The sequence below is a fragment of the Podarcis tiliguerta genome (genome assembly GCF_965153285.1).
Source record: "Podarcis tiliguerta genome assembly, chromosome: 2".
NCBI lineage: Eukaryota > Metazoa > Chordata > Lepidosauria > Squamata > Lacertidae > Podarcis > Podarcis tiliguerta.
Window position 1 is genome coordinate 65,980,147 of NC_139535.1, and position 12,742 is coordinate 65,992,888.

Below are 12,742 nucleotides of genomic sequence, written 5' to 3' on the forward strand. Positions count from 1 at the left end.
AACCATTTGGAGTAGGCGACTGAAACAAAACACCTGCACCAAAACATCCTGGCTAATTACAAAACCGGCATGGAAGCTGCCATGTGAATCAAATGGTAGCTGCAATATTCTCCTTGACAGCTTATTTTGGCAGGAACAACCGCTAGATTAGCAGGTGGGGACAGTCTTTCCCAAGCATACATGCAATATTAACACACTTCTAATCCAAATGTGGCTCATGGATAATATAGTTCAACTGAATTCTCAAGGTTACCATTATCACCCTATATAAACAACAGTTCCCTTATCTGAAGTCTGATTACATGCCGGCCTATATATACTCTGTGTAAGGAACACAAACAAAAAGCTCCGATCCAAATTCTGCAGCAAAGACAGGGGTGAGTAGGGAAGGAGTCACAGACAGGATAAGGACTCTCTGTTGTCCAACAACAGCTGGAGGTCCACAAGGCTCTTTCGGCTATCATTAACCATTGATAGACCAATTCTTAAATCAGTTTGTCAATCCTTTTTGAAACTCAAGTAAATGGCTATCACCACAACTTGTGAGGGTGAAACTTGAGAAATACGTATGCTGATTGAGTGACCTGCTCAGTGCTATGTTGGATTCCTCCAATTGTTTATTAGTTTAAATATTGCTTATATGCCAAAATGGCTTTTAAGTGGTTCACAACTATAAATGTATTGCACAAGTTCTATGCATCCACATGGTATTTTTATCTCACTGTTTCTGGTGGAAACTCCTCAACCTTAGTGCTCTCCCAAAGGCATAGCTGTCAACCTTTCCCTTTTTTAAAGGGATATTCCGTTATCTGAATAGGATTCCTCGCAAGAAAAGGGAAAAGTTGACAGCTATGCCCAAAGGTGGAAAGAGGCTGAAAGAAAGAAAAAAACCACCCATGATTGTGCAGAAGTACCCATGACTCACTCTGGATACCAGTCATCATTTGTATTTATTATGGCATTTTGCATGTAATACAGTGGTACCTTGGGTTACATACGCTGCAGGTTACATACGCTTCAGGTTACAGACTCCGCTAACCCAGAAATAATACCTCGGGTTAAGAACTTTGCTTCAGGATGAGAACAGAAATCGTGCTCCGGGGGCGCAGCGGCAGCAGAAGGCCCCATTAGCTAAAGTGGTGCTTCAGGTTAAGAACAGTTTCAGGTTAAGAACGGACCTCTGGAACGAATTAAGTACTTAACCCGAGGTACCACTGTATAGGAATTGAAATTCCAAGATAATATTTGAATATTCTTGTAGGTAGGTTATATTGATTAGTTGTGCCATGATGACTGCTATCTTCACAAGAGTTTATTAGCGTATTCAAACAGAGCTACTAAAATAAATAAATTATTGCTGCAAATTCACATGTTTTCTAGAATGCTGGCTGCTTTGCTACTAGTTACGGAAAATTCAAGGTCTGCAAAAAAGCAAGCAAGCAAGCGGGGCAAAGCACTATTTTGAACATATACGCGCCATAGAATGTTCACAAAGAAGGACTCTAAATTATTCAGCCTGAAATGAATTTTGTTCCCTTAGTCACTGTGTAACTTGCTGCTGGGGATAAGCATCAATTCTTGATGCACTGAAGGTTTTCACGACATCCCTACCACGTTCACCTTTCTGTTCTCCCCCCACCCTCCACCCCTCTTAATAGTTCGGCTAATGGCAATATTGTTTGGACACAGAATTTCCAAAGTGGTCCTAATTCCACTGCTATCTCTATTTTCCTGTTTATTTCCATTAATTGAGTGAAAAGCTGCTGTTAAGTAATGTGCCCCAATTATTGCAACCCCCCTCAATCTGGAAATAATTAAGCATAAATATAACTTCCCTTTTCTGCTATGCAGGCTCCTGTTTGACACCTGACTCCCAACCTAATCTGCAAATCTGCACAAACACGTTGAAGTGAAATATTAGCCAATGAGGAAGTAACCCTAGCAAATGAAGTCTAGGAAATGTGTGATCCCCACAGACTGTTGCAGCAATAGGATGAGTCATGCCATTAAAAAAAGGGAAAACACATCTTCCAGAATCCAGAATCCGGCACAGAATTAGGTGACCTTAAACCCACTGGAAATTCTGGAACTTCCCTAACACTTTGTTATATCGTGGTTGTTTCCTTTCAGTAAGAAAACTTAAGATATTGAAGAAATTATGGCTGAGTTTAGACTTCTTTCCTTTGTTAACTCTCTCTTTTTATAGAGAAAAGAGCACTACACAGCAGCTGACAAAATACTGTGATCCAAACCCCCTTTGTGCTGTCCTGGATGTCCCTGTGCCAGCCCTGATGGCCTCCGGCAGCAGGAAGTTTCCCCTTCTGCCTGTGTTCCAGGGCTGAGCTAGCCCAGACCTACTGGATGCCGATCTGGGCATGATCACAGCATCAGTCATTTGGATGTCCCCACCCACCTAGAGGGCTGCACATCCTACTGTGGCCCCACTGCTCTGTTAAGTCCTGCCAGGCAGCAGCCAGGGTAAGAACTGCAGTTTAACATATTACTTTTGGCATAAACATTTCTGGACCAGAGCCCACTAGATGCATAAACAACGATCCCCAGTTGGCAGCGAGCAATGCATGAATACTGCAAAAGCAGTAAACACCATGCCTCAAAACACAAGTATACAGCAGGAGATTTGTGACATTTCTATGACAATCCCAAATGTATACAAGGTAAAAACAGAGTGATCCATTCACAACAGGAGTCTATTCTAACAGATGTTGTTTAACTACAACTCCCATCATCCCTGACCACTGGTCAAGTTAGCAGGGACTGATGGGACGTGTAAAATAGGATTTGGAGGGCCCTACACTGGTGTCCCTGATGTGGCGAGTTTTCTGAAGCTTTTGTCTGCCTCTGCTTGGGTTGCCATAAATGTAGTTATGGGATCTTATCTTCTGCGCACAAAGAAAGTTTGCATCATGGTCAAACAAACGTGGAACCGCACATTTCTCAGGTAACACATTCCTCAGACCCTCAAAATTGAACTTGAGAAGAAAGCTTTCAGCAAAAGAGAATGTGGTCCAGACAGTCCTAAAGAAACCCTGACCACGTGATGGCTTCTGAGGAGGCTCCAAAGCCACAAGCACAACAACTGACTGGAAACTCTGCCAGACAGCCAGATGCTCCTTCTGGAGAAAATGTTACATAGCTTTGAGTTTTGGGTTCTGTGCTCTTGTTGCAAAAGGGGATTTTTTTTTAATTTTTAATTTACAAGATATGGACTCAACAACTATGTGCTTTTTGGCTGGGTGTGCGCCTTTTCAAAGGAGCTTATTTTTAACATCTTCCGATGGTTGCATGCATCTTAAGGCTCTCCTTATTAACGGATAGCCACAACTTAATTTGCAGATAAAGCTAAGAGCAAAGAGGAGCAAAAAGATCAGCTGCCAGCAGTTCAACCTTTGATCCTTAATAGAGTCAGAGGCAGTTGCCAGCAAGCCAGTGTAACTGCTGGCAAACCATGCTAGTGAACCAGATGCTGCCACTAAAAACACTAAAGTCTAGAGCCTTGGGGGCCAAGATGAGCAATAATAATCCAAAGAAGGTGGGAAGCAAACAGCATGCTTCTGCAATAGGATTTCATAACAGGTCAGGTTGATTAAACAGAAATTAACTAATGCAGTTAGGATTTCCACCTTAGATGTGACATATGGCTTGTTTGCACAGGGTCAGCAGGAGCTGCGATATCAGGCTCTTCTGCAAATCAGGAAATTAAAGGATTTGCCCTGATGTCTTGCTAACTATGTTAAGATGATTTCATATGTGTTCAGAAGGAACCTTGTTGCTTATCCCCATTAATAGCTGGGTGATGACACACTGGGTTACCTTTTAAACAGCTACAGCTTCTACTGTCTAAGTAAGCTAGGCCCTGGGTAGCTAATGGCAAACCAATTAACTGTAGTACCATTTCAGATTTTCATGGCTTGGCATTACAAATGAATAATAATTAATTCTCTGCAATGGTCAGGTGGTAGTTTGCTTTATAACAACAACAAAAAAAACAAAAACAAAAGCTTTTATAAGTCATGTTATGACTTTACATAGTAATATTAAGTGGGTTTTTTAAAAAAAAAATCTCTGACCATTCCTTATTTAAACTGGCTTGGCTTGAGGGAGTGTAAGAAGGAGTGAGTATGACATCCAACAAAGTTGAGCCCCTGCAGTTTATATTTAGAAATTAAACTCTTGAATTAATGCATCTTTACAGGAACACATACATACCCATTACCAAAAATAAATAAATACAGTGGTGCCTCGCAAGACGAAAAGAATCCGTTCCGCGAGTCTTTTCGTCTTGCGGTTTTTTCGTCTTGCGAAGCAAGCCCATTAGCGGATTAGCGCTATTAGTGCTATTGACAGTTTAAAGGCTAAAAACGGCTTTTTAAGGCTTAAGGGATTAGCGGTTTTGCTGCTAAAATGCTTTTAGCAGCTTAGCGCTTCAGAAAAAGGGGTTTTGGAGCGGGGAAAAAACTCAAAAATTTTCGTCAATTTTCGTCTTGCAAAGCAAGCCCATAGGGAAATTTGTCTTGTGAAGCGCCTCTGCAAACGGAAAACCCTTTCGTCTTGCGGGTTTTCCGTCTTGCGAGGCATTCGTCTTGCGGGGCACCACTGTATAGCACTTTAAAATGTCAGCAAACACATCAGCAATAATCATTATGTTGACAGTAGGCTTTTTGGGCCCCAGAAGGAACATATACCTGGGTAAAGGTCCTTCTCAATAAGTTTCATCTGAAGGTGGAAGATCTGTTCCTGGAGTTTGCAAATGGAGTGCTTCATTTTCTCTCGCCTTGTCACCATGTAACAGAGATTCCTAACCTGCAAAACAGAAAAAGCCCGGTTTCTACTTTAGTAGTGAATTCTGACAAAAATCCACGGGCATCTCAGCTACTTAAAATGCCACCCCATTTCTCTGCTTATCCTTGCCCTCTTGTTTATCATGATCAAATCTTTCCATGGCACACTTTGTTTCTCCATCTTTCATGCCTGCATTCTTGTACACTCTGGAGGCAGTTTGAATAATGCAAATACTGCGGGCAAAAAACTACCAATAAAAGAAACATCACCCTCTTGGATCAGTTATCATCCAGATACCTATGAATAACTGACAATAACCTAAAGCAGGAATGGGTAACCTGTGGTCCTCCAGATGTTGGTGAAATACCCACCATCCCCAACCATTGGCCAAATTGGCTGGGGATGAGGAAGTTGGGGTCTAGCCATATCTGGAGAGTGGCAGGTTTTCTATACCTGGGCTCAAGGCAAAGGCTGTTATAAGCTGCCTTTGACCATCAGCAGAGGCCGTCTGGCATCTAATTCATGTAATAGGCTTGGGGGGTAGCTTATCTACCTTTTCATGCAGCAATTGTTTGCAAACAGAAGATGCCACAAATATTTTGTCCAGTCTTAATCCGGGAATGGAGTTGATCTGTGGAGGGCAGGAGAGAGGACTACACGTGGCATGAAGTGTGGGTTCTTCTGGTTATGAGAGCAAGAACTATGGTGAAAGAATGAGGGAAGGTGAAATGTGCAAATGTGCACCCTGTTGGAAAACTTGCAGCAGTACATCTCTCAAATAAGTCCCTGTACTTTCTTATACCTTAAGTGCAGGCAGAACTTATGCCTTTAACGTAAAAAGTATTTTGCAATCCACTTCTCATTTTTTCTCATAGTAACATTTGGCAGTACATCACTGTCCCCATTTTAGATACAAGGGGCAACAGTCACTGGGGAGCTATGCAAACCCCACTGAAATGATGAGGACTGTGTCAGAGAACTTCATGAAGGAAACAGAGAAGAGACAGTGGTGTAAATATCCAAGGGATCAAGGAATGAACAGAACTAATCATTTCAAAAATAGTTCTTTAAACATTTTCAAGAAAATAAAACCAAAATCAAAGCATATTAGCTAAGATAATTAAAATAAGATGGCTTGAATTAAATCCTACAGTTTCCAAACTACTAAAAAATAAATAAATCTTAACCTGCACATTCCAGTTTACACATGGCTGGTTCTTGGGGTGGGGGAGTCTCCCTAGATCTTGCCTTTAAATTGAGTTAAACAATTCACTTTCTCAAGACCCTTTTTTCTGAATCAGGAGAACTTCCATGAAGAAAAACAAAGGAAATATTATTTCTTCTGGGTCCTTGTTAATTTTAGGTTGCCTTTAAGGAATATTTAACTGCTTCTTTGCATGTTTTTGAAACTTTAAGGAAGCTTACAAACTCTTATAATATATAGACCATGGCTGGTGCTTGGGAGAGGCAAAGTAACTTCTTTTAAAGAGGAAGTAAAATGCGGTAAGCTACCTATGTCTCTGTTAGTTAAGGCTGATGTTTTGTTACCCAAGATCAGCGCTTTTTTTCTAGAAAAAGAGGTAGCATTCACCATGAATACCTCCCTTGTTCTCTTATAATGGCAATGGTGCCCACCTGAGAGGTTCCAGAACTGAGTTCCAGCTGAAAAAAAAGTCCTGCCCACGATATTGAAGCCTTTGGGAAATGTTTGCAGCTAACACGTCTGCTCTGCATTAGAAGACAATTTTAGGAAACGCCAACACCCCAATGCAGTTAATGTTAGTTGTAAGTAAGGCTGCAGTGCCAACTCTTCCGCCCCCTTGACAGGGCTTTGCAGAACTGTGGAGCCATCACTGCATGTGAAGTCTAATCACTCATGGCAGTCACAGCAGAGAGGAGGGTGGGCAGGTTGATCAAGCCCAATTCCCACGCCTGCTGCAGCCTGAAACAGCAACTGGTTCCGGACTGGGCCTGAAGCAGACAGCTATGATCCACCTCGAGATCCAATGAAACCCTGCTGTGGGGCTTTCTGCTGGAAGCAATACGACCAGTGGTCCTCCTGTGCACATGTTTGGTGGCTAGTCAAATCAGTCAGCAGAGCCGAGTGGAGTGACATTGCCACTCAATCTAAACCTCACATAGCCTGGCATAAGAGTGAACTTTAGGGCATGTTTGTCAGTACTTACTACAAGTGTTGACGGTTGTGTAATTGCAATGACTAGCAAATATTAATGAGTCATAGACTGGGGTAAGAAAACCTCTGTTGTGTCTTGAATCTTTTAATAATTATTGACAAATAAGTCTCTGCTTCTTCTAAATAAAATTTTCTACCCTACACTTGCAGGGCACAACAAAGTTCTAGGCTGGAAGAGATGAAATTGTCTCATTTTATCCTTCTCATACAACAACTCTCATATGACAATGTCAGCCAGGCAGGACTAAGACATAGTGACTTGGCCAAGGCCACTAAATGAATGTCAAAGATAAGAAAGGATTGGACTTTGGGTCTTCTGCATCTACGTCCAAGCTCAAAATCCAGCCACTATGGTACAACCGCTCTCAAGCAGGCAACTAGTGTGCTTCAGCGACCAGAGGCAGCCCAGCTGTCCTTCCTTCCAACAAAGATTGAGCTATTGGTACAATGCATTATTTTGTTTGAGCATGGCTCTTGTAACGGGAATGAACTTTAAAATCACAACATCTGTAGGATACATTTAATATAATTAAAATGTACTGTTTTAATTATACAGCTTGGTTCAGGATGTGTCTATATAAAATAGTACTTTTATGGAATTCTGCAGTAGAACTGCAGCAAGTTTTTCTCTCATTACGTTTAAAGGTCCTGTGTTGCTAGTAAGAGCTCTGTATAGTGGAAGAGAATTATACAGCAAAGACTCAGATGGCAGACCCTGCTGGAGCCTTGAGGAGCAGGATTGATCTACAAATGTCAAAATGATAGAGTGGCCCACTTTGCATGGCATGGTAAACACCAGTTAATGGTTCACCATGAGTGCATCTTTCTGGACTATTTATTGGCTCCCTGCTAGCATGCAGAGGAAACTCTGGCTTAGTGTTATATCCGAACCAGGGATTACGGTTTGTTTCACTCCAACAAACCATGATCGGTACACTAACAAACTTTGGCTGCAGATTGTGGTTTACAAGGAGTGGCAAAAAACCACAACTCTTCATAGTGCTAAGACAGGGGATGTGGTTTAATACTACTGGCTTTGTTTGTCCCCACGGACAGCAATCTGCCACAGAATTTTCCAAATGCTTCTTTTTAAAAATAAAAAATAAAAAACCCCCACACAAAACAGTAACACCTTTCTCTCTGGCAGGTGTACAGCAAATGACTGTGCTTCTAAAACAAACCCAGTCACCCAAAGGTCACTTCTGTCTTGCTTCCTTCAGGAGAGCTGCTGTCATTTCACCAGTGACTGATGACCCAGTTGCAAGAAATCCCCCTCAGAGAAAAGCTCCATTCAGCATAAATACTGTATGCAGAGGGAATGTCAGTGGTAAAAGAAAACCTTGTACCAGTTGGCTATCCTGTTTCGACAGCATAGCTGTTCAGGAGAGAGCAAAGCCCAGACACAGATCAAGGAGACCAAAAAGAGCTGTTCAAGTGTCAAATTACTTCCTGACACATTATCATGCTGAGGCAACTGCAGGGGTCCGAGACCTCGACCCCTGACCCCTGAAGTTCAAGATCAGTCTTCAAGCAGAAGAGCTCCTGATTTTTAACATTTGCTTTTCCAAATCAGTACAGGGGCATGAAAAGCCTGTTGCTAATCTCTAACAGGACTTCATTGATGATTTAAGCCACCCTGTCACACACAGTCAGAGGCACAGTGTGAAGTAAATATAGACTTTACAGGCATCTAAATATACCCATCCTCTTCTGACCTAAGGCTGCCCTGGTTCATTCATATACTAACGGGGCCAAATTCTGATTCATTAAAGCCCCGTGCAATGCTGTTACACTCATGCCCATGAACAATAACAACAGCTGGTATGAAAATAAAGCTTTATTCACATAACAAAAAATCTCTCTGGAGACCCCTACTTCAGAATCCCTGCCAACTCCTACCTGCATCAAATTAATAAGAAACGGTGCTATTTCATCAGTGTGTATAACAGGCACTTGGGGGGGGGACCCAAAATAAGCAAAACCAAAAAGAAGTTCTGAACCAATTTAAGCACAAACTCTGTGTCTTGCATGATGTTTAGCTCATTAAATTTGTATATAGATTTACATTAAAAAGTCCTGAAGCGATCTCCAAGCAAGTAAAGAAAATGGATGGGTGGGTGTTGAATTCAGCAAAGTATTTGCACAAGAGGAACAGTGTCCAAGGTAGGAAAAATGACTAAATTCAGCTCCTCCCCACCCACTCCAGAAAAAAGAGAGTTCCCAAAAGCTATGTGTGTGCAGCCCTAATAGATGGATCACAAATGCATCTAACCAGGCAGAGGGCCTTTTCGGTAGTAGCACCCGTCCTGTGGAATGCTGTCCCATCAGATGTCAAGGAAATAAACAACTATCTGACTTTTAGAAGACATCTGTAGACAGCCCTGATTAGGGAAGTTTTTAATGTTTTATCATGGTTTTTAATATAATATTCTGTTGGGAGCTGCCCAGAGTGGCTGAGGAAACCCAGCCAGATGGCTGGGGTATAAATACAGTTGTTGTTGTTGTTTACATCTACTTGTGTTTATGAATCTTCTTCCAACTAGGGACTGTGCATGTGGAAGCTTGATTCCATGTTTGTAGGCCAATTGACTGGATTAGGCTATGTGTGTATAAATAAACAAATCCCCCTCATAATAGCATTGTATTTCTGAAGAAAAACTGTGAGATGGCGTGAATGTAGGGAGGAAAAGTAAATTCTTATTGGAGTGCTCAATGCACAATGTCCTCAACAATATTTCCAGTAATTTATACAGACATAGAATGATATTCACATAACATTTTTCATTCTTCCCCCTCGCTTTTTGGTGGGGGAGATGAATATCTATCTCTTTAGTAAGCCTTGGATATCCATGACTATGCATCCCTTTGGAAAGCTTTTACAAAACAGTGCAAGTATTTAGGAGCCTGTGTATCTCTAACATCACATTTGATCTGCCCCTCACCATTAATCTCTGCTAGCTGGAACCAAAATAGTAAACAGAGTTCTTTGCTTGTCAGAAGCTTTTTTTGAAAGCTTTATGGAGACAGAAACACCATGAATTTACACTTGCCCAATTATCTGGGTTTCTTCTGTCTTCACTGATGAATTAATGTGAGTGAGACTTTGGGCAGTGAGCTTCCTGGATCTTAATTGTAAATAACCAGCAAGACAAATAAAAGCAAGGGCCTGTTCCTTATGTAATTAAGGAGGACAAACCCTGCACTCAAACAATTATTCTTCTCTCTGGGTGCAGTTAAGAAAATTGCATCCAGACTGGGTGCATTTTCACTGCAGTGTTTATGTCAGAGTAGACCTACAACGTAATCCTTCTAGGAGACTGTCACCTGCACAATAGTAACTGATGTCCCAAAATTTAAGGTATTACAATTTATGGTTCTTTATGCTTCTGAAAGGTGTTTGGTGGGGGGAAAAAACCCCTGGAATCTATTGATTTTTTATTTTTATTTTTTTGCCACTGAGGTGCTTTGTTGTCCCTATCTATATTAACATATCCAGGTAAAAAAATGCCCATGCAGTTTTGCAAGCAAAAACTGACCCAGTGAAACATGCAGGTGCCCTTTTTCTGACAAAGCACACATGGCTTTGCATGGGGGCTTTTTACCACCCTAAGACACAATGGAATCTAGACTGGAGTAGCGCATAAAAAAGGTAAAGGGACCCCTGACCATTAGATCCAGTTGTGACCGACTCTGGGGTTGCGGCACTCATCTCGCTTTATTGGCCGAGGGAGCCAGCGTACAGCTTCCGGGTCATGTGGCCAGCATGACTAAGCTGCTTCTGGCAAACCAGAGCAACGCACGGAAACGGCGTTTACCTTCCCGCCAGAGTGGTACCTATTTATCTACTTGCACTTTGACGTGCTTTCAAACTGCTAGGTTGGCAGGAGCTGGGACTGAGCAACAGGAGCTCACCCCGTTGTGGCGATTCAAACCGCCTACCTTCTGATTGGGAAGTCCTAGGCTCTGTGGTTTAACCCACAGCACCACCTGCGTCAGTTTTGGTCTATCAAGGTCAATCATGTGAGGGGCAAAATAATCAAAGAAACAGGACAGTGGAATACTTTAAAATTGTCACATCTGTGAATGGGTGGTTTTGTTTCTTTCTTTCTTTCTTTCTTTCTTTCTTTTTTAATAAAGGCTTCCTGGAGTAACATGAATACAAAATATGATGTCAGTTTGGAAGTAAAAGCAATCAAAAGTGAATTGAAAATATGACTAATTCCTCAATAAGTCCTAATTAGCCAGAAAAAGAACACCACCCTCCTGAAACGAATGTGTGCTGTAACAGTTCAAAGGGAACTAAATATGCAAAAGCAGAGGACTTGGCTTTACTGATACATGCTTATTAAGGTTTTAAAAGGGTTTGAGTAGATTGGTAAAATGCATATTGTGCACCAAATCTAAAAACAATCATCTTATGAGGATATAATTGCAAGTTTTATTTATAATTTTATTCACGGCAGCTCTGACTGTGCTCTCCCATTGCCAAAGCAACAAAGGTCCTGCGTGAGTGCAGTAGCCCGAATCCTGGATTCAATACAATGCCTCAATAATACACAGCTCCTGGGTTTGGCTCCTACTGCACAATTACTTTTTAGGGATATAATCATATGCATGCTTCTTTGGGAGGAAAGCCTACCGAACTCAGTGGGACTGAGTTGTGAATAAACATAGGTAGGATCAGGCTAAAAGTTTGGTTAAGCACTCACAGGATTAAGTAGTTCCTACATGGACAGCTAATCCTCAATAATAACACAATAATCAATCTGCTCACAGGAACAAGCCTTAAATACTATAAGGTATGACACCTCCAGCTAATAGATGAGGCTTTCAGTATTTTCTAACTCCTGTGGGTACTCAGTGATCAAAGAATGCTTATTTTAAACCTATCAATGATGTTTCTTTTGTTGGTTTTTTTGTGGGGAGATCAATCATTGCTTAAACAGCTGCCTATTGGTAGGAATTGTGCCAGATATTCTGTCCTCCTTAACTTTAGGTTTGGGTGGATAGTCCATTTTGCTCTGTGAACTTCCCTTTCACATAGTCCACTTCTGCATTAGGTTCAGATCTGTAAATTTATACCAACTCAAGCCATGATTACACTTTGCAACTCCTTTGACACTTTCCCCAGCTGCAATATCTGTAACTGAAGATAGCCAACAAGGGGCCTCTACGTGAACTTTCAGGCTGTAACCCAGGGCAATAAAGCAAAGATAGTCTCTAAACTAAATACTATGGACTGCTTAGAATCAAAACCTGGTGGTGAAAAATGGACTACAGAGACTGGGAATGGTGTGGTATAAAAACGGGTTAAAAGAAATGCGGAGAACTGGTTGTGAAAGGTGGGAAAATTGAGGTGAACCAACAGAGGATGATGGGAGGTTTGTGGCATGAAAAAAACCCCAGACGGGTCTAGCAATTGGACAGCACTGTAACAGGAATAGCAGGTGTTAGGGAAGAAGGTTTAAACAGTAAAATGCTTGTCTTATCTGTAAACACCCTAGAAAGCAGTCTTCACACTGTCAATATATCCTGTATGCTCTTTTTGATGATTCCCTAGGTGAAGTTCTCTATACATTGCTTGCATGGTCTTATAATACACACACACTGAAATATACTCAGACAGCTCCTAATCCCACCATAAAACTGGTGGAGGAAGCAATAAGAAAGTGGATGACAGAGAAGGAAGCTGGTGCAAGACAATACCATCTTATCTGCATAAACGTATCATGACTGCTCTAACAGTAA

General features: G+C 41.5%; 1 protein-coding gene across 5 annotated transcripts in view; it reads right to left on the reverse strand.

Annotated features, from left to right (window-relative positions):
- The window catches only part of JADE2 (jade family PHD finger 2), a 147,445-nt gene that overhangs the window by 11,618 nt on the left and 123,085 nt on the right, over window positions 1-12,742 (reverse strand). For all 5 annotated transcript variants that reach the window (XM_083428812.1, XM_083428811.1, XM_083428815.1 and 2 more), the window contains exon 10: window positions 4,704-4,821. In XM_083428812.1, the coding sequence (XP_083284938.1) occupies window positions 4,704-4,821 (118 nt within the window). The remainder of the gene's footprint in view (window positions 1-4,703; window positions 4,822-12,742) is intronic.